This window comes from Chionomys nivalis, chromosome 23 (assembly GCF_950005125.1).
Source record: "Chionomys nivalis chromosome 23, mChiNiv1.1, whole genome shotgun sequence".
Taxonomy (NCBI): domain Eukaryota; kingdom Metazoa; phylum Chordata; class Mammalia; order Rodentia; family Cricetidae; genus Chionomys; species Chionomys nivalis.
In genome coordinates, this window is record NC_080108.1 from 6,917,524 (window position 1) to 6,945,446 (window position 27,923).

Consider the following 27,923-nt stretch of genomic DNA (forward strand, 5'->3'; position numbering starts at 1 on the left):
TGAGGGAAACAACTGATATGAAATACATTTTAATAGGTTGTAATTATGTTTTATCAGAAGCCTCATTTAAAAATTTTTTATTCTTTGGGAATGTGGTAATTGTCCCCTTTCAAATGCAGATGCTATAACTTTCAGGAAGTAGAATTGTTAGTTTCAGAAAGAATTGAGTCTGCTGAATGTCTTCAGGCTTCTTCTCTGTGTCTATAATAATGGTGAGAACAAAATAAATTTTTCTCATCTAGTTTCTGAAAGGCACCTTCTTCCTTCTCAACATTGACCTTACTTGGGAATCCTGAAGTTTCACATATTTTTAACTATTTATTTATTAATCCTAAAATGTTTTGTTATTTGCAAATTTTGAATATATTTGGAGAGAGGAATGTAGTTGGGTATTTATAGAAGTTAGAGTCAATTCTGTTTCCACTGGACTTTGTAGTTTATGATATAATAGACAGGATCTTCCAGTGTAGACTGTGGCATAGATCATGCCTAAAATTTCTTCATTGTGAGGAGGAAAGATCAATTTTAGCCCATTTTTGGTTTATCTTCATGGTAGGATGCACTGGCAGAATGCAAATATGAATTACATTTAATGCACTTTATAAAACTATGTTTTAAAATCTTGGACTTCAAAGCTTAGATTATTATATATAAATGTACATTGCACATAATGTATAATGTGGAAGATTTAGAACTCAAAAGAATATTGTCACATGTGTGTACACATTGTTAAAAATACGTTGCATTTCCTAGAAATATTGGCAGGCTAGTGATCTCAAGTTCAGTATCCCAACTGTAAAGTCAATTTAGATTCCCAACTACTTAGTCATCTTAGAACTGCCCCAGCGCGCTCTCTCTCTCTCCTTCTCCCTCTCTCCCTCCCTCTTCCTCTCTGTGCATCTTTTTTATTAACAAAAAGCTCCAGATGACACTAAAAGCTGAAGTTCTTGGTATCCGCCGAGCAGCTCCTCACACTGATTCTCATTTAATTTTCATAGTAATCCTGCGAGGTAAATATTATTATTTTATACTCAGAGGTGAGGATTTCAGCTCAGAGGAGCTAAGTGGCACAGGAGAGTGGGCTGTAAGTCACACATCTTACTGTTTTCCAACGTACTTAGCCTCTTTACAGCAATTCTTTAAACTGGGGGTGAGTTTGACTATTTTACAAGGAGAAATTCAAACTCACAGAGGCTAAACCCCCAAACCGTCTAGAGGAATAAGTAATAGTAACTAATACTCTGACAGTCTAGCCCAGATGCAATGGGCTTCTCTCAACACCAAGCCGTTCCCTTGACAAGCTCTCGGGACAGATATAATGATAAAGTGAGTTAACAATATCCTTACAACACTTGACTGTTAACTCGTGCCTGTGAAAGTCAATACTACAGGGGAGTAATGATTTCTAATTCCAACTGCCCCATCTTTCCTCTCTTGAAACCATGCAATATCAAGTCATAGCTACAGCTTCTGTTTATTATTTTAAAACAGTCTTGTCTGAGAATTTACAGTCTACTTGCTTTCATAAATTTTGGTAACTAAGTCATTAAAAATTTAAAAATTGAGATTATAATATAATCACAACATTTCTCTGTCCCCTTTCTCCATTCAAGCCCTCCCATACATCCTTCCCCACTTTCCTATAAACTCATGACCTCATTTTTATTAATTATAAATTGCATGCATATATATACATATGCATATACTCCTAAGTACATAAATACAGCCTGCTCCATTCATATAAAGTTATTGTATGTATGTTTTCAGGACTGATCACTTGACTTCGGGAAACCAGTTGGTGTCCTCTTTCCTGGGAAAGAGCACCTCTTCCTCTCTCAGCTTTTCTCAGTAGCCTATAGTTCAGCATCCTAAGGTTATATAAGTTGAGGCTTCCTAGACTTTTCTCTTTCCACTTTGGCATGGATGGCCATTGGTGTCATCCTTCTTCAGTTCTTCTTTGGACAATCATGCTGGAGAGACTTTATGGATGTGCTTCTGACATTACTAAAGCCATGATCCCACAGCATATTACAAGAACCTTTGCCTCTTACAATCTCTCTGCCCCCTCTTCTGTAATTTCCCCTTAGACTTACGTGTGGGACCCTTGAAGATGTGTCTTTTGAAAATGAGCTCCACAATTCTGAATTTTATTTGGTAATGGTTTTCTGTAGGATGCTCTCTCCAAAAACTAAAGAATGCCTTATACCACCCCCATATCATACATGAGAAGCCATTGTTTCTTTGAGTTGTTGGCCAGGGAGACACCCAAAATGTACAGCCTGTTCCTATTACTCTTGGTGGATTCTTAGAGGTGGAAGGTAAGTCTCTATTGCACCTCAGAAATAGCCCAGAGACCTCCTAACTGCAACTGACATGAATGTCTCTGCCCTGAGTACTAGCTTTCGTGGTACCAGAAGGTATCATAAAGGCTTCCAAAGGAGGTAGGCAATCAATAGCCCTAACCGTCTATCTATTATTATGAACTACACCAACAACCAACATGACAGTAACCCTAGTGGTGCAGTAGTGTATCTTGGCAGTAACCAAAAGTTCTCCAATTAAGACCCATTAAGTTAAGACCCATTCAATAAGAGGAATGCTATACCAGGTACAGGAAACATAGTTAATTATTTCATGCTAATGAAGTCATGGTTCTTGAAGGAGAATCTACAGTCACTAATACACTTAACCAGCACAAGGCTTAAAACAAACTATAAATATTTGCCCTTAAACTCAATGGTACGTGTAGTGTTCACCCCTCACTAAGAAAAATTCTTTTAAAACATGATTTTAATGTATTGTGTTAAGTCATTAAATGTATCAGTTAGTCACAACTGGACCTCTGCTAACCTGGTCAGTTGTTTTCCTAGAGTGACAAGTTTAGGATGAGCAGACTTGGTACCATCATCACTGCCCACTGAATGGTTCTTGTTCTCAGCATCCTATAGAGAATGACCAAAAACATGACTTCTGTCTCAGTAATTGTTTCCTCAGAAACAAATTAATCCAACCTCTTTAAAATATCTTTCAAAATGCAATAAATGAAAACAAAGCAAAACAAAAACACAGTAGGATCAGGAAAGAATAATGAGACCCATGTGTAGTTATGGTCCAAATTCAAAAGAAAAATAATAACCAAGTCTTTTCTTTACATCTCTAAATAAGACAACCAGCTAGGCTACACAGGCTAGACAACAAACTCAAGAATACAGTCGTTAGACCCACTTTTTCCCCATGCTCCACATTGTTTGCTTTTAATGGCAAAGTGTCAGTGGTCCCAACTTGTTCTGTAACTGAAACTTGAGCCGGTAAGTGACTTTATAGCTTAAAAAGAATACAAAGTTCATAATCTTGTGAAATTACAAATGTACTCAATTCAGTTATTAAAATTATTCCATCCTGCTGTATATGATGGTGCACGCCTTTAGTCCCAGCCTTCAGGAGGTAGAGGCAGGTTTATCTCTGAGTTCAAGGCCAGCCTGGGCTACACGGAGAATCCCTGTCCAAAAAAAAAAAGTCAATACCAAACATTGTCAAAATTTCAAATACTTCCCAGATGAAAGATTCCCACTATGGAATATTCAAATCAGAAATTGATGTTGGGAAAAGGATTTTTAAATTCTGTTTTCTCCCCCTGTCCTCTTTACCACTTGGTTGTTATCTTACAAAGGCATCTAACTCGAGGTGGTTTCTCTTCTAGGCACCTGCGCTGTCCTTCAGAAGTTTCTCCTCTGAGTTTCTTTGTTAGATCTACAATGTGATTGATGCATTTCTTTTAACTGGACATTTTGCAACACTCTGTCTTAGATAAAGGATTATTTTAGCAGGCACAGTGCTTCCATAATAGAGTGGATAGTCTGCCTTGATGAACAGTGAATTGTGGGGTGCCTTCTGACTCAGTACCAACTTGCTTTGTTACCTTATTGGTTAAACTTCTAAGGTGGAAGCCAGATCCGATATATTGACCTAAACCTAAAATGATTACTTAACTGTAGGCTTGTAGGATGGATTTCTGATATGTTCTATCTTGTGAATATATTTTAATTTATATTGTTCTTTTGATCCTGGTAACATATGATTTCCTATCTGTAACATCTTTCTTGCAAGTTACAAGCAGTTATGGAAAATAAATATTATTTTAGATTAAATATTTTCAAAATTCCTTATATACATGTTTATAACATAAAAATATATTTATTAGTTTTATACCCATTCTATCTTGCATGTTAGCATGTAGCTATATTGATATTTAAATCTATAAAAGCAATGATTTTAAGCATTCTGAAGACAGTATGTACCTAAGAAGTCTTTGAACAGTGACAATATTCACAAGTAAAACTATATTGATTCCTCAATCTATCTCATCCTCAGAAATAATACTGACCTTGAACAATATGCCTAGAGGAAAGGAAGCTATCAATAAGTTTTGGTCTTTTACATTAAAACAGGTTGATGTAGGTTGAGATCTCTACGTCTCTCATTTTCTTTGATTTTAACATCTATCACATTCCTATGATGTTCTAGTCCATCGTTCTCTCCTCTCTGATGTATCAAAAGATGATTGATTTTTTTCTTAAAAAATACAGATACACATTGTAAAAGTCTACACATTGTAAATTCGAAAGCACTCACCAAATTTAAGTTCCTAATTTAAAAAAATCACCATTATTTCTGAGGATGAGATAGATTGAGGATCAGTAAGCACGATAAGATGAGAAGAGTTAGGTGAAGGGTGTTAGAATGACTTTTCCCATGGGAGCTTTAGACTATTACTGAAGCACAAGGCCCAACTTTTCTTCCTATCTTACTTTTTCCTGGCCACAGAGTTAGGAACTAAAAACGTATTATGACAATATAACATCTCTAGTAAGCCTTTTGTTCAGGCTAATATACTTGGTTAGAAAAGTAGGAAAGAGAGTTGAATATCATATAGCAGAGTAAGGGAGACATACCAACTTTCTTCGTGTGCTGTAGTTAAATACATTTTATTTTTGCATCTATTACATTTTTGAGCAATTATATGGTTCACACAACTCAAAAGCTTATTGGATTTTCTTTTTTGCCTTACACTTCATAAAGATGGACAAAATAGACATAAAACCAAGCTATTTCACCCTTCTCCCCAATGTCTATGGATTGTCTCAGAGCGGAGTGTTCAGAGTTGGTGGAGGACTGGAAGGTGACACAACAGGGAAACTGTGCATATGAACTCAGATAAGTCTGCCAGCACGCACAAGAACTCTGCAGCTTTTAGTCAGATAAAATTCTCACTTGGAGCTGGGTGATTTGGGGACAAAAATCTCATTTCTCATTCTACCCGGGAGCTACTGGGAGAAGAGACAGTTGCCAATAAAGGTGATCGGTTGTCCATACTCCAGTGGGTTGCCACATAAGCTAAGAGTATTTTGGCAATAAATGGACTTGATGGGTTTAAAAAGTAAACTACAACCATCACTGCTACAACTCCCACCACCACCAATGTGATCCTAAGAGAACATAAAGTTGGCTATATAGTGAGGTAAAGGTGGATCTGTAAGGAGCTAGGCCAGAGGGTGGTGAACAGATGCATCACATTTTTTTTATTAACTATCAAAGAATCAATAAAACCTCTTTTTAAATACCAAGCTCAGGTCATCAGACTTGTATGGCAATTCTTCAACTGCTTAACTATTGTGCTAGCCCAATAACTAACATTTTAGTTCTTATACCAAAAGCCTTAAACCTATATGTATGTATGCTTATTTATCTAACATAAATCAAAATTAGAAAAAAATGATTTTTTTTAGCATCTATCCTTGTATGTTGTGGTGATCTGAAGAGAATCAGTATTCATCATTGATAATGCTCCCACTAATTCGTCTTGATGATAACCTGTTTTGCACACTTGGCTACCAAGAACATCTCATGGCAGCAGGCACATGGCCAAGCTTAGCATGAAATTGTGGTCATCTGATAATTGAAAAATGTGCCTTTTGGCCCTGCTAGTTCTATATGTCATGTTTTGATTTAAGTAAGAAAACTCAACACGGCTGAACATAGAGATTGATGGTATAAATTTTTTACAGTGACTTTATCAAAAAATCACTCATACAGAATTCCAGAGCTTATTGCTGCCTTGAAAGTAAATCACCTCAATAAAGAGTGCTTGAAACTGTTTTTGAAAAACAAATTAGTGAAACATATATGCCCAAATATTTGCATTATAATAGCAGAGAAATTAGTAATTATGTATTTTGTTCAGTTATATCAAAAATGTTAGGATGGTTGATAAGATGGAATCAGATTGTAGGATAATATTTCTGTAGCCTAGTGGAGCAGATAAAAATAGGTGTATATATATATATGTATATATGGGATATAGATATGTATCTGTATGTGCATACATATATATATGGACAGCAGTGAGTCAGATTCTTAGTGCTGTCCAAGTTGTACCCTTTCAGAGCTGGGTGAATCTTGGCGAGATTGCTTAGCTTCTTGTAGCCTCTGGAGTCTCTCCTGTATAATCACATCATAGTCTCTATTGATATTCATTTTATTCATTGTGGTTACTAACAATTATCTTATGGCTCCATACCAACCCATGGAAACTGAGCGGGTTGGTAAGTCATCTCTGTGGTTTTCATGACAGTGAGTAACATCACAGAATGCCTATATCCTCATCATTGAGTATACAATGAGAGAAATGCAAGATGTTTTATTAGAACTGCACTCCTTTGAGGACTAGCCCTTACAATAGGGAGAAAATAGCACAGACTGTTAAAAGGGCTCCTTACTCTTCCCTACAAGGCCAAGTAGAACTTCAGTTTGCAGATTAAAAAGCAAAGATCTTCATTAGAGAGAAATCTCTTCAACAGGAAGAAGAGTCTTGGAAGTGGGTTTAGGATGTCAGACTGCTGATTCTTGGAGCAAACTGTTTCCTTTCTCTTCACTTCTGTCTCTGATGGGACAAGAAAGGCCTTTGTAATCTAAACTCGGGAGTTCAGAGTTTAGGGAGAAACACCTGGAGAGAATCCCACCATGAGCAGTGGTCAAGAGGCACCACAGATAAGCCTTTCTCTCTCTCCACTCCAAAGAGGTAGGGTACAGAGCTTATCAATGTGCACCTGAAGAGCCTAGAGCACTGCTGTATCTGGAATAGGAGAGTGTTTCTACCATTCCTGTTGGGGCCTAGAACGGCAACTGCTAAGTAAGTGTGGTGCCAAATTCCTAGCGCCCAGAGTAATGGGACAAAGCACAGGCTAATTCCTCATGCCTTGCTAAGGGTAGAAATACAAATGCCATTTTCTGTAAGACTGCGCCAAAAATTATACCCAGAAGCTTCTGTAGTCCCTCTGACTGTGGTAAACTATGGCAGTCAGCTTAATGATAATAAATATGCCATATGTGTGTTGGTATAGGCAATGTATACAAAATAACATGGTTTTTACTTATTTCTAGCAAAACCAAGGCAAATGCCCAGCTCAGAACTGTCCAGTGGAAGCTCCCACGTGGATGCCTGTCCATCATTGTTCCGTAAGTTACTTTAAGACTGCCTAGACTTAAGGATTACTTTATTCTGGAATAACCTTCTCGAAATGTGGCATAATATGGTCTAAAAGCCTAGAGTAGAGGAAACATTTTGATAGGAAAAATTGTTTTTCCAGAAAGAAGTGTATTATAAAAAGTTACTATGATTAGGGAATCTATTCACTTGCTTTTGAGTGAGGTACGTCTTGCAAAGTACTTCTCTAAATGAGATATTGATGAGTTAGATTTGCATGGTCATTAAAATGAATGTATTTGCACGTGTGTTTCTAAATAGCTGCATATTCAGCAGTATTTGATTTGGAGAGGCCTTCGAGAAGATGCTTTTACTTGATCATTGTTTTGTTGACGGCTTAATCATGATGAGTAAATGGACTTGCAATCCCAAGTCTTCCTGGCATAATAATAGACTCTGCATTTGTGTGGATGCTTCTATCTGAGAATTATTCAAGTGCCTTTGAAAGTAAACAGGTACTGTGTTATTATCCTTGGGTTGCAGTTTGAAGACTTAACCACACAGGGGGTAAGAATAGCACATCAATCGTAGAGCTGGCGAGAGATGCCAGATACCCTACCTCTCTTTTTCCTGTGTTTGATCTATTACACTGTGCAGAGAAATAATTGAAAGAAAAGGACTGATTTGTATGATATTCTCTTGCATGTGCATTGCCTGATAGAGATGGCAGTGGCCTCTCTGGGGATTATCCTTGCGGTAACTGACAGTTTGTCTGGAATGGAATAATGCGTATGATGGGACAAGAAACCAGAAAGCTACTTGGGACACTTCTTCGGTTTGACCCTCCCTGGAGGTGGTCTGGAAGTAATACGTGGAGCCTTTTAAATACCTGCTTCTGTTGTCGAGGTACAAGCAGCTCAAATGAGGCCACAGTGTGACTTACGCTGTGTTGTCAAGGCAGTATGTCCGGGGAGGCGACTTTTTGTTCAGACTATGTAAAGGACAGAGCTTCTTTCCTTGGCTTTGATTGGACGAGGAAGGAAGGCATGATGGGAATCACCTTTAGTCAAGGAGATGACAAAGCTAAATTTTGGAGGGATTCCTGCTGTGCAGAAACAGTCTAGTCTTGCCAAAGACTTAAAGAATAAAAATGTCTCATTTGTGTGAGCAGATGGCCAGAGGGGAGCTTGTGTACAGGGACTCTGCTGCTGCCGCCAGAAGATGAGTTTTAATAGTTTTAGTTCTTCATCTGTCACTCATCTTATTGTGTCCCTGGTGAAATTACCTTGCGAGTACTGATTCATGTGCCTGCTTATTCAAAGAGGGATAAGCTCTTCTGGGTCCTAATGTACAAATTCCTGTGTACATCCTTTTTTTTTTTTTTTTTATGGGAGGGTCCCCAATGACTGGGGCTCAGATCTGAATCTTTAGTATGTTGACTTCTTTAGTAAGCACTGTCTTCGAATGTGGGCTTTGGTAAGGTTTCTTTGTCACTAAAGGATTTCTTTATATGGACTGAGGCTTCTATCTGACCATTTGGTTGGTCTTCTTCAATGGTTGAGCTTCCATTGTGGAATCAAAATAACTTAGAGATGATTTCTCTACTGGGCTATTGGAGTGTTAGATTTCTGACTCTTCTTAAACTCAGCAGTATTTGATTTTAGATGAGTCCTTTTGTACTTTTCATCTCACAGAGTTTTGGGAAATTTATCTTTAAACTAGACAAAATGTAGTAATTCCATACACTTATACAAATTGCTGGTGATATAGTCATGAATTAGTTTCCTTTTTCTTGTAATAATGAATAGAATTCCTGCTTTAATAGATAAACCTGTGTGTAACACCAATAATTTTTTGACCTGAAGTCCAAAGTAAAGGAACCCTGGCAATGCATTGTTAGAATATGGTCTTTGGAGTCATTGTAAAGAGTTTTCTCTTCTTTATTAGTACTCTTAGGAGCCAGAGGGTTCCAGACAAGGTCTTCTTATTGCAGGAACTTAAGAAATAAGTAAAGACTGCATTTTAAGACTCTTCTTGTAGACCACGAGTCAGTTGTGCTGACTCTAAAATCTACTTCAAACCCATAGTCAGCTGCAAGCCTCGGAAACTCAGTGTCCTCTGTTTGGGGACTCAAACAGCTGCTGGGTCCACAAATTTCCTCCATAATCAATGAAGGGTACTCTCATCCCCTAGTAGGGAAGATACCTTCAGGAAGACTAATGCAGTGCGTCACAATTTGTTTCGCTGCAGGTAACTCCTCCAAGCACAGAGGTAGCCTTCTAGTGACCATGCTTAGACGTTTTAGGATTGCTTTACCCCTACTCACTGATTTCTCTGGCAGATACTCATATCAGCAGAGATAGATGGATTTTTGCTTCTGAGAATCTGCAAATCGGTCCTGAGGAGATACCAGACTGGTGGGCATTACTATTGATTCACACAAAGGACAAGACTTCAGGAAGGGCTTTGGGAACTTAGGTTGCTGAGAAGCTTAGAACTGGCCATTCTAAGGTTTTACTTACTTAGAAATATGACTCTGTGAAAAGATTCTTATGGTTAATAAATAATCATTAAGTTATCTTTCCTCTCAAATTATTTGTTTTATTTATTTATTTGGAGTTATTAATTTACTTGTAGTCAAAAGAGAAAGAGAGCACCAGGAACATTTACTGAGTCTCCAACCCTGTTCACTAAAGCTAATACAATGAACGGTTTCAGACAGAAGTTCCTAGAACACTGGAACTTAAAAATTTATAGTAGTCTATTAACTCCACTGATCTGATTCTTTGAAGAAGTGGGATGTATAAAAGAGTCACCAAAGATGAGCTTTATAATGACGTCTTGCAAGAGAGAGAATGAGTAGTCATTCTGTATTATTAGTTCACACAGTTACATAACAAAATCTACCAGTAGGTAAAACTGTTTTGGCATTAATTTTCATTTTGTTATCTCTCAGGAAATAGTGAAATTCATAACTTTATATTTTTATGAAAATGTCTCAACTGTCTCAAATCCTCTGAGATTGAACCAGGTTATAAATAAATTAATATATCCTTACATAATAAATGAATAGTCTCTATTATCTTCACGAAGTTTTGAGCTGGTGATTCTCTTCTCCATTTCTTCCCCACAGTCCAAGGGTTGTTTTTTGGTATTTTACTCCACAGTGATTGTAATTGGGATTTATTTCTTTGCGTGGAATTGTCTTTGTCTTTATATGTGTAGTTGCATCTGATTCCTTTGATTGTTTTTGTACTCCACACCTATGTAATAGAAGATCTGAAATGGTTCTCTTTTAGTCCAGACTATTGGACTAATAGATTGGGATTGAAGATTAAGATTTTTTTATCCTAGTCATTATACAGATATAGAGGTATAATTACACTTCTGGAATAATTATAAATTTGTTCTCTAGTGAGGCACATGGTGATTTCTCTCTAATTCTTTGACTACAGTGGGCACTAGAACTATATCCCTTCTTACTCCACACTTCAAATTTAACTAGACTGAATGCCCTATTAGTTTGTGTGGCCATGGGTAAGATATCAGGAGTTCTGATTCTCTTCTACTTTTAGTTTTCCAGTTTTTATTAAAATTTTAAATTTATTTTACATACCAATCCCTGTTTCCCTTCCCTCCTCTCCTCCCATTTCTTCCCCCCACCTCCTTTCATTCCCCCTATTCACTCCTCAGAAAGGGTAAGGCCACTATGGGATTCAAAAAAGCATGGCATATCAAGTTGAGGCAAGACCAAACTCCTCCCCTCCCCCATCAATGTTGAGAGAGGAATTCCACCATAGGGAATAGGTTGCAAAAAGCTAGCTTAAGCATCAGAGAAAGATCCTGTTCCCACTACTAGGGGTTCCGTTAACAGAAGAAGCTATGCAGGCATCACCTACATGCAGAGGGTCTAGGTCAGTCCCGTGCAGGCTCTCTAGCTGTTGGTCTAGAGACTGTGAGCCCCCACGAGCTTGGGTCAGCTGTCTTTGTGGGTTTCCCATCATAATCTTGACACCCCCCCTTGTTTATATAATTCCTCCTTCCTTTCTTCAACAGGACTCCTGGAGGTCAACCCAGTGCTTGGCTGTGGATCTCTGCATCTGCTTCCATCAGTTACTGGATAAAGGTTCTATAATGACGATTAGAATAGTCACTGATCTTGATTACAGGGGAAGGCCAGTTCAGGCATCTTCTCCACTATTGCCAATAGTCTTAATTGGGGTCATCCTGTGAATTCCTGGGAGTTTTCCTGGTACCACATTTCTCCCTAACCCCATAGTGGACACCTCTATCAAGATATCTCTTTCATTGCTCTCCCTCTCCATCCCTCCCCAAACACGACCATATCCTCCCCACCCATACCTTCGCCCCTGGTGTACCCAGGAGATCTGTTTCTCCTTCCAGGGTAATCCATGTGTCCCTCTTAAAGTATTCCTTATTACCTAGTTTCTCTAGGGATGCAGAGTGTGGCCTGGTTAACCTTTGTTTTAACATCTAATATCCACTTATGAGTGAGTGCATACTGTGTTTGTCTTTCTGGGTCTTGGATGCCTCACTCAGGATAGCTTTTTCTTGCTCCATCCATGTACATGCACATTTCGTGTCACTGATTTTTAGCACTGAATATTATTCCACTGTGTAAATTACCACATATTCTGTATCCATTTTTCGGTTGAGGGGCATCTGGTTTGATTCTAGATTGTGGCTATTACAAATAATGCTGTTATGAAACAGAGTTGGTGTCTTTGTAATATAAATGTGCATCCTTTGGGTATATGCCCCAAAGTGGTATCACTGAGTCTTGAAGTAGATTGAGTCTCAATTTTCTGAGAAACTTCTATACTGATTTCCAAAGTGGCTGTTCAAGGTTTACACTCCTACCAGCTGTGGAGGAGTGCCCCCCTTATTCCACATCCTCTTCAATATAAGCTGATATCAGTGTTTTTTATCTTAGCAATTCTGACAGGTGTAAGATGGTATTTCAGAGTAATTTTGGCTTACATTTCCCTGATGGCTAAGGATGTTGAACAATTCTTTAAATGTCTTTTTTCACTTGAGATTCTTCTGTTGAGAATTTCCTGTTAGACCTGTACCCCACTTTTTAATTGGATCATTTGGTATTCTGATGTCTAGTTTTTTGAGTTCTTTGTATATTTTGGAGATCGGCCCTCTGCCAGCTGTGGGATTTGTGAAGATCTTCTCCCATTATGTAGGCTGCGGTTTGGTCTTACTGACAAGCTCCCCACACCAGTGACTTAACAACACACCTGAAAGCTCTAGAACGAAAAGAAGCAAACTCCCCCAGGAGGAGTAGATAACAGGAAATATTCAAACTGAGGTCTGAAATCAATAAAATAGAAACAAAAAGAACAATACAAAGAATCCATGAAGCAAAATAATGTTTCTTTGAAAAAATCAACAAGATAGAGCACCCCTTATCCAAACTAACCAAAAGCAGAGGGAGATTATTCAAATGAACAAAATCAGAAATGAAATGGGGGACGTAACAACAAACACTGAGGAAATTCAGGGAATCATTAGGTCATACTTTGAAAACCTGTGCTCCATATAGTTGGAAAATCTAAAAGAAATAGACTATTTTCTGGATAGGTACCACATACCAAAATTAAATCAAGATCAGATAAAAACAATTTAAACAGAACTCTAGCCACTCAACAGTTATTAAAAGTATCTCAACCAAAACAAGCCCAGGACAAGATTGTTTCAGTGCAGAATCCTACCAGAACTTCAAAGAGCTAATACCAATACTTCTTAAATTTTTCACACAATAGAAACAGAAGGAACGTTGCCAAACTCTTTTTTTTTTAAAATGAGGCTACAGTTACCCTGATGCCCAAACCACACAAAGACACTACTAAGAAAGAGAATTATAAACCAATCTTACTCATGAACATTGATACAAAAATACTCAATAAAATGCTGGCAAACCAAATCCAAGAACACATTTAAAAAATCATCCACCATGATCAAGTTGGCTTCATTCCAGAGATGCAGGGATGGTTCAATATATGAAAATTTGTCAATGTAATCTACCAAATAAACAAACTGAAATAAAATAACATTGTCATCTCATTAGAGGCTTTAAAAGCCTTTGACAAAATCTAACACCCCTTCATGATAATAGTTTTGGAGAGATCAGGGGCATAAGGAACATAATAAACATATATAAACATAATAAAAGCGATATACAGTAAGCTGACAGTCAACATCAAATTAAATGGAGAGCAACTCAAAGTGATTCCTCTAATCAGGAACAGGACAAGGCTGTTCAGCATATATATATATATATATATATATATATATATATATATATATTTTTTAAATATAGTACTCGAGGTTCTAGCTAAGCAATAAGTAAGCAAAAGGATATCAAGGGACTTCAACTTGGAAAGGAAAACGTCAAATTTTCGCTATTTGCAGATGATGTGACAGTATATGTAAGTGATTTCAAAAATTCTATCAGGGAACTCTTATAGTTGATAAACACCTTCAATAATGTGGCGGGATACAGATTAACTAAAAAAAAATCAGTATCTCTCCATATACAATGATAAACGAACTGAGAAAGAAATCATAGAAACAACATACTTTATGATAACCACAAATAATATAAAATATAATGGGGTAACTTTAACCAAACAAGTGAAAGACCTGTATGACAAGATCTTTAAGTCTTTGAAGAAAGAAATTGAAGAAGATACCAGAAAATGGAAGGATCTCTGCTGCTTTTAAACAATTGAGAAAATGTCCATGTGTTTTGTGACTTGGGCAAAGACAGGTAGATATCCCACAACTAAACTTGGCTAGAAATTAGCTCCTGACATGTAGCAATCAAGGACATTAAACTTAACCAATTGCAAGGAGGTGGGGTGATATTTTAGGGCATTTCTATGCACTGCTAGGTATGGATATAACATGTACATATACCTGATACTATTGAGGAATACCCTTGGCCAAATCCTTGGTTACTTGAATTTACTAGATCTTATTCAGTGATGGATGTTATTGGACACATCAAAAATTACTAACTATTCAGTACCTGGCTAGAATTATTGCATCTCTGCACATTTTTGTTGGTTACTAGAACTTAAAAGAATAATGTTAAGAGAAGTGTTTTTAAAAGATAGATTGAAATTATGTCCCCGTTACTATGGAGCTTATCAATGATGCTACCATAACTATATATTGTTATATATTCTGCATGTTAGTTGCAGTAGATCTGAGAAATATTTTTAATTTAGTGCAAATATTTGAAAATTAGAGCATTGTACTCAGTACATCAAATCTTGGTTATTCACTAGTGATGAGTTAAAACACATCCTCATATTTCTCAAAAGATGACAGGAAACAACAAGGGTAAATTTACATGTACTTGGTGACACATTATATAACAAAAGAGCTATAAGTTTTCCTCTTCCACACTATTGTTTGTTTTTTTCTTCAGTGATCCTGATGTTTCTTAACTTTGCCTGGAGCTCACATATCCAGACCATGGCACTCAGAAACACATAGCCTTCATAAAATCGTTGTGTCTGCTCTCTGGGAGTTTTCAGAGTTCTCATAAGGACAGAACCATTGGCTCACTCTTCTGCTGGGAAATTGGACCCATGATGGCTCTGATGAATATTGCCTTTCTAAAGAAGGCACAATTTTTATTTTTTTTAGAGCACAGTTTTCATACTATGAACAGTGTCTTTACGTAATAAAAAGTTAGGCCATTATCAGATGATCATAGTTTTAGGAAAATTACAGAAAATTGCAGTGCACAGGACCTTAAATTGGTGGGCACTGGGACCAGAGTGTATGTGGCCATCTGGGCGGTCATCATGGGTTTGGAAGGAAATCTCAAGGGGAATTATCTCAGGAAAAAACTCAATATACTTTAATAAATAAGAGCTCCGTGGATGGCTCTGGTGTCGATTTTGCTCTAGTTGTGGGCTGGACATCAGGAAAATATTGGGATGATAGGGTTGATGCATAGATAGTCCTGCTCTTTCCTTCTTTCCCAGTCATGAGAACACTCTGCATTTATATTTGTGTTCTCCCTGGCTTTAAAGACTACTGAGAGCTGAAGTACTCACATAAAAGGTTTCTGTTATGATCTTTGAAACATGCCCAGCAAGGAAGCCCAGTGGCATTTCTGGAGAGGGGCACTGTCCCATAGGGATTGGTCCATGAAAAGGCCTTTCCAGAAAACACACATAAATACTACCAAGTAGAATAGGAGCCTGTAGAAAAGTAAGCAAACCCGGGGATGTCAAAATCTGAAGCGACGAGATGAACTGGTCCTCATCCAGGGGAAACCAAAGGCAAGCCCACCATAAAACTAAGCTCAACACAGTTGGAGCTCAGTGTCCCCAGCTTTCTCTCTTCTCTATGCTGAAATATTTTGCTTCTAATTCTCTTTTTACACAACTTGACTGTCTTGGGTCCTCACAATATTTTCCAATTGCTTCCTTTTGCCATTCTACTAATATTTGATAAACTACAGGAAGAATGTGACTTTAAAAGACATTTTGTGTGTGTGTGTGTTTTAGGAGTGACCCTGAAGAAAACTCTACACTCTACAACAGACCCTTCTTGTTCACCTTCCTGTCCCATAAATCTTTTTTCCCTTCTAGACTTACCTATTCTGGATAATTACTGAAGTTAGGCTTGTATAATATTCTGTAATAGCTGCTTTGATTTTGGCGTGTTTTCAGAATTCTTGTGTTATTGCATATATGGATCCATTATTATTATTATTTGGCAGATACTATTTGGCTATAATACTCCTTGTTAATCCATTTACCATCTTATAGGGAAAAGAACTGCTTATACTTTGGATATCATGGATATTCTTGTGTGAGTTTTTAATGTGGTCATGCATTTTCAATTTTATTGAATATATAAATTTATTATTCCTGGGTCATACTGTCACTCTATGTTTAATATTTATGAGGATGTTTCAAGCTTCTTTTTAAAAGTTGTATGATTTTATAATTTCATGAATAGCATGAATAAATGTTTTGTTTTCTATACATTCTTATCGGTTCTTGTTATTGGCATACCATCTTATTATAGATATAATAGGTCCAAAACATATTTGTTTGGGGCTTGATTTGCATTTACCTAATAATTAGCAATATTGAATATCTTTTAATCCACTTAGTGCCCATTTGCTTATTCTCATTGTAAAAATGTCCATAAAAAACTTTTCTCCGTATCTAATTATTTTAAATTATTGAGTTGTAAAAGTCCTTCTGTGTTCTGGACACTGCTTGAAGTCTTATGATAGTAATATTTTCACTTCAATTCTGTTAATTTTTGATCACTTATTTGTACTGATGTCCAAAATAGGAATTTTTAAATATTGATGGTGCCTAACATATCTTCCTAACTACATCATTTTAAGGAAACCTATATGTAATTCAAGGTCACAAAGACTTGCTTTTCTATATTCTCTGCATTCTGTAGTTTTAGTTCTTAGATTTTGCTCTCTGATCCATTTTGGGTCCAGTTTTATGTTGGCATGAGCAGTTATCTAAGTTTTGTAGCTTTTCTTGTTGAAAAAGGATCTATTCCTTACTCACTGGATTGCCTTTGCACTCTTGTTGAGAATCTACCAAGTATAAAAATATTATGGATCTCATTCTATTCTACTGTGCTTATGTCTGTTCTTCCATGTGGCATAAGCAGAGAATCATTGTGAGGAAGGTGATTTCAACAAACTCTGTTTGATTTCAGAATTCATATCCTGAGTGCAACACTCCGTTTTTCAGTGATGGATGTGTTTACTGTGTGGTCTGCTTAATTTCTTAGGTACACATTTGTGATCCTGATGATCCATAGCACCTTATTTCTAACCATATTTATGTGCACCTTTAGTGAACATGTTATCTTTTTACCTAGTCCATTATATGACACAGATTATTAGAGCAAATACAGAAATAGGAGGGCGTCCATAAAACCTGTTTTATTAATAGACATGAAAATGGAAGCCAGCAGTGAGGAAGGAATAAGGTATGAAAAATCAAGTACAAGCTCTTCAACTTTCCAGTGGTAGGAATTATTTATTACAGCCATATATCATAATGTTCATAAATATTGGTCATGAGTCAACACAGTCAAAGCTAAAATCAATCATACACAAACTTTCTGAAGAAGAAATCATAATTACTCTTGTGTTTTCTAGCTGAAGTTATGGATACCATCATTAAAATTAATTAAATATCTGTTTAAAAGTATACCATGTTCCATTTGCAGGAAGACTAAAGCGTATAAACTATCCAGTTAATTCCGACAGACGGCTATTCAAACCTAGACACACTTCCCGGGTAGTGAATTGTTCTTATCTGTCCTGTATAGCTGGATTGAATTTGCTCTTTAGCCAGCAGTGATTTTGGGAGATAGACAAATGTTAGAAAGGGACCCTAATACTGTGTACACAGTTTGCTTTGGGTAGATGCTGTCACTTGCCGTTAGCAGTTTTACCCATTACTGAAGAAGACTGCATTATGAAATAATGACTTTTGGACTCAAACAAGACTGTTAGAAGTCTTTCACGAGCTTTCTGCCTTGGAGCCAATGTATCACAATCTCTTTGCTTCCCTTTGCCCTTATCAAATAAATGTAGCAATTAATACATACTTTATTTTCAAGAATTTTATCTCTAGGGGGCTGGAGAGATGGCTCGGAGGTTAAGAGCATTGCCTGCTCTTCCAAAGGTCCTGAGTTCAATTCCCAGCAACCACATGGTGGCTGACAACCATCTATAATGGGGTCTGGTGCCCTCTTCTGGTCTGCAGGCATACATACAGACAGAATATTGTATACATAATAAATAAATAAATAAAAAAAAAAGAATTTTATCTCAAAATTAGAGATACCATATAAATATGCCAATTTCAGTTCCTGGGAGATAGCAAGTTCACACTACAAGATAATTTTGTTTTATTGTAATATTATTATGAGCAATGAAGATCTCTCAAAGTGGTTAGAGTTTATGGTCCTCTACTGACTCTCAAAGATAGCTGAAGAATGGAATCTGATGAATTAGTCTACTCTTAGTTTTCTTCACAGAGTCTAGGGTGTAACTGAGCATACAAAGTTTGACAATGTAAAGGAGTTAACTTGAAAATAGTATAGTTTTTTTCTTTCTGATAGTGATTTATTTTGTAACATAAACATTTATTTTGTTCTGCATGTACACCATGCTCCATTTGCAGGAAGCCTAAAGTGTATAAACTCTCCAGTTAATTATGACAGCCAGCCAGTGTTTGTCAAACATAGACACACTGGCAGGCAGGTGAATTCTTCTCTTATCCGTCCTGTGTAACTGGGATACTGGAGTGAATTTGTGCTTTAGCCAGTATTGATCTTGGGGGACACTGAACGTCTTTTCTGAAATACAAATCACTGTTGTGTTTGTGTTGTCAATTTAAGTTTTAGAACTGTATCATGGAAGAATGAGTTCCTCCCTTGTTTGTTAAAAGGCTGACTAGAAACACGGTTGGTTTGGATATGGAGTGCACAGCACAATGTAAGAGGATGGGAACATCAACAGGAGGCAGAGTTCATCCGTGTCTTAAGAATCCTCCACAGGCCTCTCTTGCTGTCATCTTCTTCCTGATTTGGTGGTGTAAGATCACCATAGAATAAACACAGACATCATGGAGAGCTCTTGATTTGCATATTCATGACTATGCCTAGATCAGCTAGAGATAAGGGGACATGAGTAAGAATCTTCTAATGAATAAACCCTCTGAAAGTTGAGATTGTAAAAGCATAGTACAAAGGTAAGGGAGCATACTCTTATGATTATATACTTTTATGAAGAATATACCTTTATGAGGTTTTTGTAGCTAACTCATAAATTTGGAAAAGGTTAAAGTTAGGGGATGATAAATACCGGAGCTGTTCAAAACCAGCATGGAGTCTTCTTGTCTAACTTCCTTAGACCTGGTTCCTCTTCTCACTGTCTGTGCTATGCTTTGGATTGTGTTCTGACTAGCCTCATTAGATTTAGCATCAGGTAATCCAGACCAGTGAAGTTATTTCCAGAAAGCAACAGATGCCTTCCTAGGTCCAATGTAGAGCAGGGGTCAATGCCACAGGTCTTGAAGCAGCCTCAACCTACCCTAGGCCCCAGTGGAATTGCACTAAATATTTAGACAAACCCTGGCCTGCAGTGGCTCTGTAATGGCACGTGACACTGAAATGGAACATGAATCGCTGCAGTTCTTCAAGGACTGGCAACAGGCAGTGTGGCCCTGTGCTGGTCTCATTAAAGAAGTCCCTCCAAGGCTCCCCTGCTGGACTGATTCTCTACCTTCACCAACAAAAAGTGCAAGAAATGCATCTAACCAAAACCCGAAAGTATATGGAAATATCCAGATTTTATAAGTTACTCCTTCACTGTAGCTAAACAGAATACTATATATAAATATTTGAATAGCTTTACTTGCTAGCCCACGTATATTCAAACACCTAATTAAGAAGTTAGGGCTAGGGGCTGGAGAGATGGCTCAGCAGTTAAGAGCATTGCCTGCTCTTCCAAAGGTCCTGAGTTCAATTCCCAGCAACCACATGGTGGCTCACAACCATCTGTAGTGAGGTCTGGTGGCCTCTTCTGGTCTTCAGGCATACACATAGGAAGAATACTGTATACATAATAAATAAATAAATATTTAAAAAAAAAAAAAGAAGTTAGGGCTATTTGTATCTGGATTGGATAAACCTCTCAACATATGGGAGATAAATATGCTAATTGATTTTGAGGGCTATTTTAAATTGCATTTTGGTGAAGCAAATATTTTGCATAATTTAATATCCATGCTTTAATTAAATATATACTATAAATAATATTTCTTAAATAAATTTCTTAAAAAATATTGTTCCCAGAGCAGTTTGCTTCTGCCGTGGATTTGGTCACACTCCGTTGCTCTTTAGGTAGTGCCAGCATTTTCTTTAAAAGCTGTACTCCATTTATAGCCGGGAAGCAAAAACGCATTCTGGGCTAAAACTTCATGTGCACAACGTTTTTCCAAACGTAGTTTTGTATAGTAGGCATAGGCGGAAGTGTTTTGGTTGTGCGGTCTTGAGGTCTGGGAGGACACCTGTGAGAAAGCCGCAGAGAATCTCTTCTCCCTGCCCCTGGGCATCAGGATAGCAGCTGGGTGGGAACTGAACGGCCAAGGGCGATACTGTTCTCTGTCACTAGTCAAGCAGACAGAGTCCCTGGATTTCACTTCTGACCGTCCTATTTGGTACACGTGAGAAGCAGCACGGATTTTGCGGTCACTTGGAAAGAGGCTACAGCCCCATCTCTACTGCTTACACAACTTGGGGAAATTTCTCAAGTCCTTTACGTCCCCAGGATGGAGTCAATGAGATGATGTAAAAAGGATTCTGGTACAGTTATCCTTCCTCTCTTATGTATAGTCAGGGTTGTCTGAAGGTGTATGCTTGGTTTTCTTCTGTTGGTAAGAGTACTGATTCTGAGCATCTGTTTTTAAATGGGCAAATGCATGTTGCCAAGACAAAATATTCAAATAAATAACACAGTTAATTCCATTCCACCTCTAAAGAAGGCATGTGTTGTCCATAATATACGGACAGCTCACACAATTTTAGAGCAGGTGTAAAAGTCATCGCCTTTCTCCCGGCCCTTCCCAGACCAGGGTATTCATGGCCTTATTCTGTGTGGACCGAACGAGCCAAACTGCCATGGTTAACAGGAAGAGGCATTTGGTAGGAATGTGGCTAAGGAAAGCCCCTGACAGCAGACATATAGGCTCTTGGAGGATAGCGCAAAGCATTCTGTTTACAGCTGTCTATTTGAAGACATGCCACTGGGAAGAGTGGGAGTTTGACATTTCGTGTTTTCAGAACTGTGGTTTCCTCTAGCTAGTTCATCATAGCAACATACTCTGCGCTGTTTGTAGATACATAACTTATTATTTCTTCCATCTCCACTTCATTCATAAAGCAAGCTCTCCTCCCTTTATCCTTAATTAACGCAGTGCATATGTGCAGTGTATTCCTGTGTCTAAGACACTGTCCTAGTTCAAGTGGTGCAAGGAAATGGACATGGTCCCTCCCCTCACAGACGACGCAATAAGAGAGTAAATAGGTGGATAGGTGAAGATAAATAAGTAATTGGGTGATTTCTATGAAGAGGATAAATACATATTTGAGAAGAAAATTACACACACACAAAGATATCTAAACAACATGCTAATTAAATTTAAATTTGAAAAATAAATCAACTAGGGAAAGAAAACGTATTGATTCATTTGGGAAGCACGAACAGTATAGCCTATGACCTGTTACAGAAAGTTACAGTTCAGAAAAACTGGAAGGCCACTGGGGAGAGTAGCAGACAGTGTAGTGGGGAACAAGGGAGGAGAGAGAATGGTAGAAGGCACATGCCAGACCAGGCTCAGAATTTCACTGAAGTATTACAGGGAATTGAGCAAGGTGGAGCCACTCAGGAAACATGCTTGTATTGGAGTTTTGAAATCATTGTTCTGACTGCTAAGTAAAGAACAGGTGGAAAGTGGAAATAATAAGAGGTAGAAGGTATTGTTTAAAAAAGAAAAAACAACTTTCAAGGATAGCTGTAGTGTGACTTGTCTTGGTGATAGAAAAAGAGAGAGAGGAGCAAGTATTCTGAATCCTGGAGTGACTGTGCAGCTAGAGAGAGGAAGTACGCTACCAGCTGGATCCTGGGCCTTGGGCGAAGGCTGCCTTTTAAGATCAGCAGTGGGGGAACTTGCTCTGGACAAGTTGAGTCCGAAGAGTCTTTGAAACAGAAGCACAGATACCATGTTGACTGCTAAGAATTTTGTTTCTCTAATATAAGCCAAGCACATTTAAAAGTTGATGAAGCCAAGAAAGCTACTAAGTAAAGGACAAATGCACACTAGGTGACTTCACAAGGGTGTCATGGTGCTGCGGCTTCAACAAAGTGGGGGCAGGGGCGAAAAGAGTAAGAAATGATTATTCTATGTATTCTGCATCAATCAAAGCTTGCTCTTTATTGACAACTTCCGACATGCAGCATTGAGAACAAGAGGTTACATACACGAGATGAGGTCTCATTTAGTAACAAATGCTTTCGGAGAAGAGGGAATTCATAATAGCTACAGACAGTGTCACGGTTGGTACCCGATATGTAAGTACAGGCAGTTACAGATTGATATGTGGAGACAAAAGGAAGTTGATGTGTCAGGGGGACTTGGAGAGGTACTGAGTGGTACGGGTCCTATTTACTATGTGAAATAAGAATGAGTGGGTCTGACTTCTGAGATGATAGAACTCTTAGTATGAAGAACAGCAGAATTACATATCTAGAGGAGATAAATGCAACTTCCTGGGATGTGCTCACAGTGGAAGAAAGGGTTCCCTCTCTTACTCATGGACCCTGGTGTCAGATACATCGCTACACAGTGTGGTCCCTTTCCTCCGTGTTCTGTTAGCTACTATACCGCTCTCATCACCATCTTGCCACATCCATAGGTGTAACCTCGTTTGGCATAATGCTCTAATTGTTAAATGTGTTTGTCTAGATTGCAACCACAAGCAGCTCCTCAAGGACAGAGAATATCTTCAGTGTCTAACGTAATTTCATATGCATGATAAAGATGACCAAGAATCACTGAACTGTGAAAAATAAAATCAGGTCCGACAGTTATATAATTTATCGTGCATAAAGACAAACAAAACAGCAATCGCAGTTCACCAGAGACTTCAAAGCTAAGGGTTGCCAGAAGCTTTGTGCCTTACAGTTGCAGTGAAATTTCTAACAGCAAACAGAAGAAGGCTTCTGATCCTCTTCGTGATGGGCACGCATTCAAGAGCATTCAAGACAATTACATTCAAGACTGTAGACAAGTAGCGTACACATCTACTTGTCTACAGCCCATTGGTCTGATTTTACTGAATCATACAGGGATGGATACAAAACTTGTCTGTTGTTTTGTTTCTGATCAAGTTAGCTTTTAACTCTGTTGAATAAACAAGCTTAGAGTAGTTTCTCAAGCACACATCACATGTGGAACATTTCATTTGGGGAAGCAAGGACAAAGGCATGCATCGTGTTACAGTGTGATTTTATGTAATGAAATATAGATAGGGCAATCATTCCTTTATTAGATTAAACAGTGGCTACTTTCTGTTCTTTTAGAATAATATTTGCTGTCTGTGGAGACCTTTTTTATTTCCAGACGTTCCTTTGAGTCCTGCAGGATGAATCATGTGGGAGGGTATTTGAGTGTTACTCACTTTCTTCACACTCTGACTTCTTGAACAAAGTGACTGTGTCTTCCTTTCTTTCCTGAAAGGGCAGCCTAGGGCTTCACCTGTGCAAATGCTTGGCAGCCCTTCTTAAAACAAAAAATGGTGAAATTCACAAGATAGCCCAAAGTCCATGGGCTCTTCTGACAGCCTCCACTCTGAGATGTGTGCAGTCTCAGTTCTCTGTCTCACTGTCGACCGAGTAGGTGAAAGCAGAACCGGAGTATTGCTTTGCACACTTCCCCTTCTCTCGCCCTTCTCACGTGATTCATTATCCCCATCAGATGTAAAATTAATTCATCTCCGTTTTCGTTTCTTGTCCATGCTACCAACAAGAACCTCTTCAACTGGAACCTCTTCTTTTCATGTCCTTTTTCCCACACATCAGTGCACGAGCCTTACAGTCTGAGAAACACAGCTCTTCTCACCTGACTTTCTCTCTTAACCAAAGCCCTTAGAAGGCTTTTCCTCTCATTCATATATTTCATACTGTCTTCCAGTACTGGTTTCCACCAGATCAGGACAGCTTTTCCCTGAGTGTTCTACTGTATTTCATGCCTCAAGATTTCAAGAAGATGCAATCTCAGGACCTTTGTTACTACCTCATCATGTGTCTAGAACATTCTTCCTCATACCCTGAGTGACTCCTGTTGGTCTGTTCATTTTAAAGCAAATACTACCTTTTAGAGAGACCTTTTTTTCCATAGATATCTCCTGGAATATCTCTCTATTTCTCTTTTCTTGTTACAATGAATTGTGTATTATTTTCCTTTAATGCTTTGTTACAAACTTTTGGCTATATTTGCTACTTTTTAAAATGTAACGCAATGTCTGAAAGTCTGAGGCATAGAGTTTACTAAATATTTGCTTAATGGCAGATGCCTCAGTAAAGAATGAAAAATAAAGAAATTAGTGGATAGAGAATGAAGAACAAGGAAGCCTAATCATGTATGGCTTTGATAAACAGTATATAGACATAAGCACAATTATGTTTGAAAATCAAGACTTAGACATGCGGCTTTCAATATTATAGTATACTTGTTTTATTCAACATTGTTTTGTTGTTCATGTTTCAGGTTAACTTGCTGTGATCCCAAAGATTTAGATTATTTTGCAATTTAGATTTTCCTTTCATTCCTATTAAGAAGCAGACTATCTACATCCATAGTCGATTAATTGAGACAAGCTGCTTCATTACAGAAAAGTCAACTCTACTGACCTTTGGATGATTCACATATTTGCATATAGTCATGCATAGTCATGATGAGGAGAGGCACAGGGCCCTAGCCAGAGTGGTGATGGATGTATCCTTCCTGATCATGGAGTACTTCTTTATCCTTTTTTTGTAAATATTTATTTATTTATTTATTTATTTATTTATTTATTTATTTTGCGTACAATATTCTGTCTGTATGTCTACAGGCCAGAAGAGAGCACCAGACCTCATTACAGATGACTGTGAGCCACCATGTGGTTGCTGGGAATCGAACTCAGGACCTTTGGAAGAGCAGGCAATGCTCTTAACCACTGAGCCATCTCTCCCTTCTTTATCTTAACTGAAGTTTTTTATATATACTGATGAGCCCAGTTTGGGGAGCTAATACATCTTCATGTTGTACTGTTTTGTAGAGTTATGATTTCCTATGGTTGCTCTGTTTTCTTTAAAGTATTCATTTCTCTTCTTCATCTTTTTTTTTTATAAAAAGTTCATATCACAGGTTATCTGTGATAGTACTCAAGGAAGAAGCTGAGGATAACTCAGTTTTCTCATTCATCTGTGAATACTGTTTCTCATCCTGTGTTCCACTAGCTTTGGATTCTTCAGTACAGTGCATGTGTTTAGGAACTGGGGGAAGGGGCACAAGAAAGTAGACAAATGACTTTAATCATCATCGTCATCATCTTCATCATGTATGCCTGGCAATGCTTAAGCATGCATGGGCAGCCCATTTATGGTGGTTCTCCAGTTGTTTCTGTCCTGGGCAGTCCTAGATGCTTATGTTATGGCCATACACAAGGTTCCACAGTCTTCCTTTATGCTCTCTATCCAGTGGTTTTGGGGCCTTCCTCTTCACCTTTCCTGTGCACTCCTCCAAGCAGTGCTATCTTCGGGTATCTGTCATCGTTCATTCTCATAACATTGCTGTATTCTGTAGTTTACTTCCTTCTATATATGGAGATGTTTCTTATTGTCATCATTACGTAGCCTATCTCTTTGTGTGATGCCTAGAATCCTCCTGGGACATGCCATCTCAAACACATTCAGCTGCTGTTCTGAGGAGTGTTTCACTGTCCAGGTTTCAGAGTTGTAAAGAAGGCAGCTCAAGACAAGCGTCTCATAGACTTGTAATTTTGTTGTTGTCGTTATGTCTCTTGTTGACCAAACCTTTCCTAGGGCCTGGAATACAGCCCTCACTATCCCTATCCACCTCTTGACATCTGAAACAGTTTCCTTCTTTGAACTGAGTTTCCTCCCACACAGACCAAGTTGACTGTTTGCTTGAGTTTTTGATTCTTTATTACAATGTTAAAATCCTTGTGTGCCCTTCCCATGTGATATATCTCAATCTTCTCGAAGTTTAATTACATACCAAGGTCTTCACTAACTTTCACCACTCTATTTACCATACCTGCAGCTCATTTGGACTTTCAATAAGTAGCGCGAAATGCAAGATATTGATTTGCACACCACCTATCTGCACGCCTATCTCTTCATCCTCCAGGGCTGTTGCTATTATTAATTCCAGGACTGTATTAAAGAACAGTGGTGAGAGGACGCATCCCTGACACTCCTACGGTTGTCTCAAACTGATCACTTAGTTCTCCACAAACCTTGACTGAGGAAAAGGTATCTTTATAGGCATTTTCAAGTATTCTTATAATTTTTTCTGGGTACCAGTAGAACCCAGATTTTTCCCAAAATCCTTTTATCCAAATGCTGTTGAATGCCTTCCTGAAGTCGATATAACAACCACATAAGTCTTTTCCAAAGTCTTCATATTTTTCTGCCAGTTGCCTCAAAGTGAAGATCTGATCAGTTGTTCTCCTGTTAGTTCTGAATCCTCACTGGGCCTCTGCTAGGATTTCTTTTGTTCTTGAATACCAGAGACAATAAGGTAATATTAAATATTGACAGGAGTGAGATAGAAGAAGCTATCAAGAGAATGAAACGCAGCAAGGCCCTAGGAGTGGATAACATCACGGAGGAGCTGGAGGCGGTTACAATAGGCTTAGCTGCCTAGGCGCTTCTTATACTCTTCAGAGAGATGGGAGCATGATGATTCCCACATAGTGGAAGCACTCAGCCATAATTCCCATGCATGGGAAGGACAAGCTGGACTGCTCAAATCACAGGGGCATTAGTTTGTTGTGTCATAGCAGCAAGGTCTTCTCCTCCATTATCCAGCAAAGGATCAAGGTTAGAACAGAGGAAATTAATTCATATTTTTATACTAAAAATGAAACCAAATTTATTATGATTGGTGGATTCTAGAACATTTTCCAGCAAGCCAAAGTTATATGTCAACAACGAAAATCAGAGTCAGAATTATGGAAATCCGGTTGATTAGAAATTATAGAATTATGTGTGTTAGAAGGCTAAATATTAGGGTCTCTCTAGACGTTCCCCATCGACCCTCTCAGTCTTCCCTAGCCTATCTGCATCCCTTTCTGTCATCCACCCACCTGTGGGAACACTCTCTACCAGGGATCCCTAGTGACCACTCTGGACTGGGCGCTGATCAGTGCCTTGGTCAACCTTTTAACCCACATTAGGGAAGTATCATCTTGACATAGATGGGGACCAACAGAGAGGCACACAGCTGAACATTGTGCAGACTTTGGAGCATTCACTCCTAAATAGGACATCTTCCTCCAAGTTGTCCTGTCAAGGCCAAGGCATCTGTGTGAAAGAGGTGACAGATGACTTTAAGAGAACAGTGTGACACAGGCATAAGGGACTGAAGCACACAAGAGCTCACATGGGGTGTGAGAGCATGCCCAAGGCCTGTACAGATTCAAGCGAGCTAGGTTCCTGGGATAAAAGAGGCAAGTACACCTAAGGTCTCAACTCTAACCAAGAAGGTATTTGCAACTGATACCGTCTGGCAAACACGAAGTCAGTTTTCTTTGATGGATTCTA

The 27,923-nt window shown here is 38.2% G+C and overlaps 1 protein-coding gene across 7 annotated transcripts in view; it reads left to right on the forward strand.

The window, feature by feature from the left end:
- The window catches only part of Dlg2 (discs large MAGUK scaffold protein 2), a 1,644,347-nt gene that overhangs the window by 301,059 nt on the left and 1,315,365 nt on the right, over positions 1–27,923 (forward strand). For all 7 annotated transcript variants that reach the window (XM_057756268.1, XM_057756265.1, XM_057756266.1 and 4 more), the window contains one exon: positions 7,441–7,515. In XM_057756268.1, the coding sequence (XP_057612251.1) occupies positions 7,441–7,515 (75 nt within the window). The remainder of the gene's footprint in view (positions 1–7,440; positions 7,516–27,923) is intronic.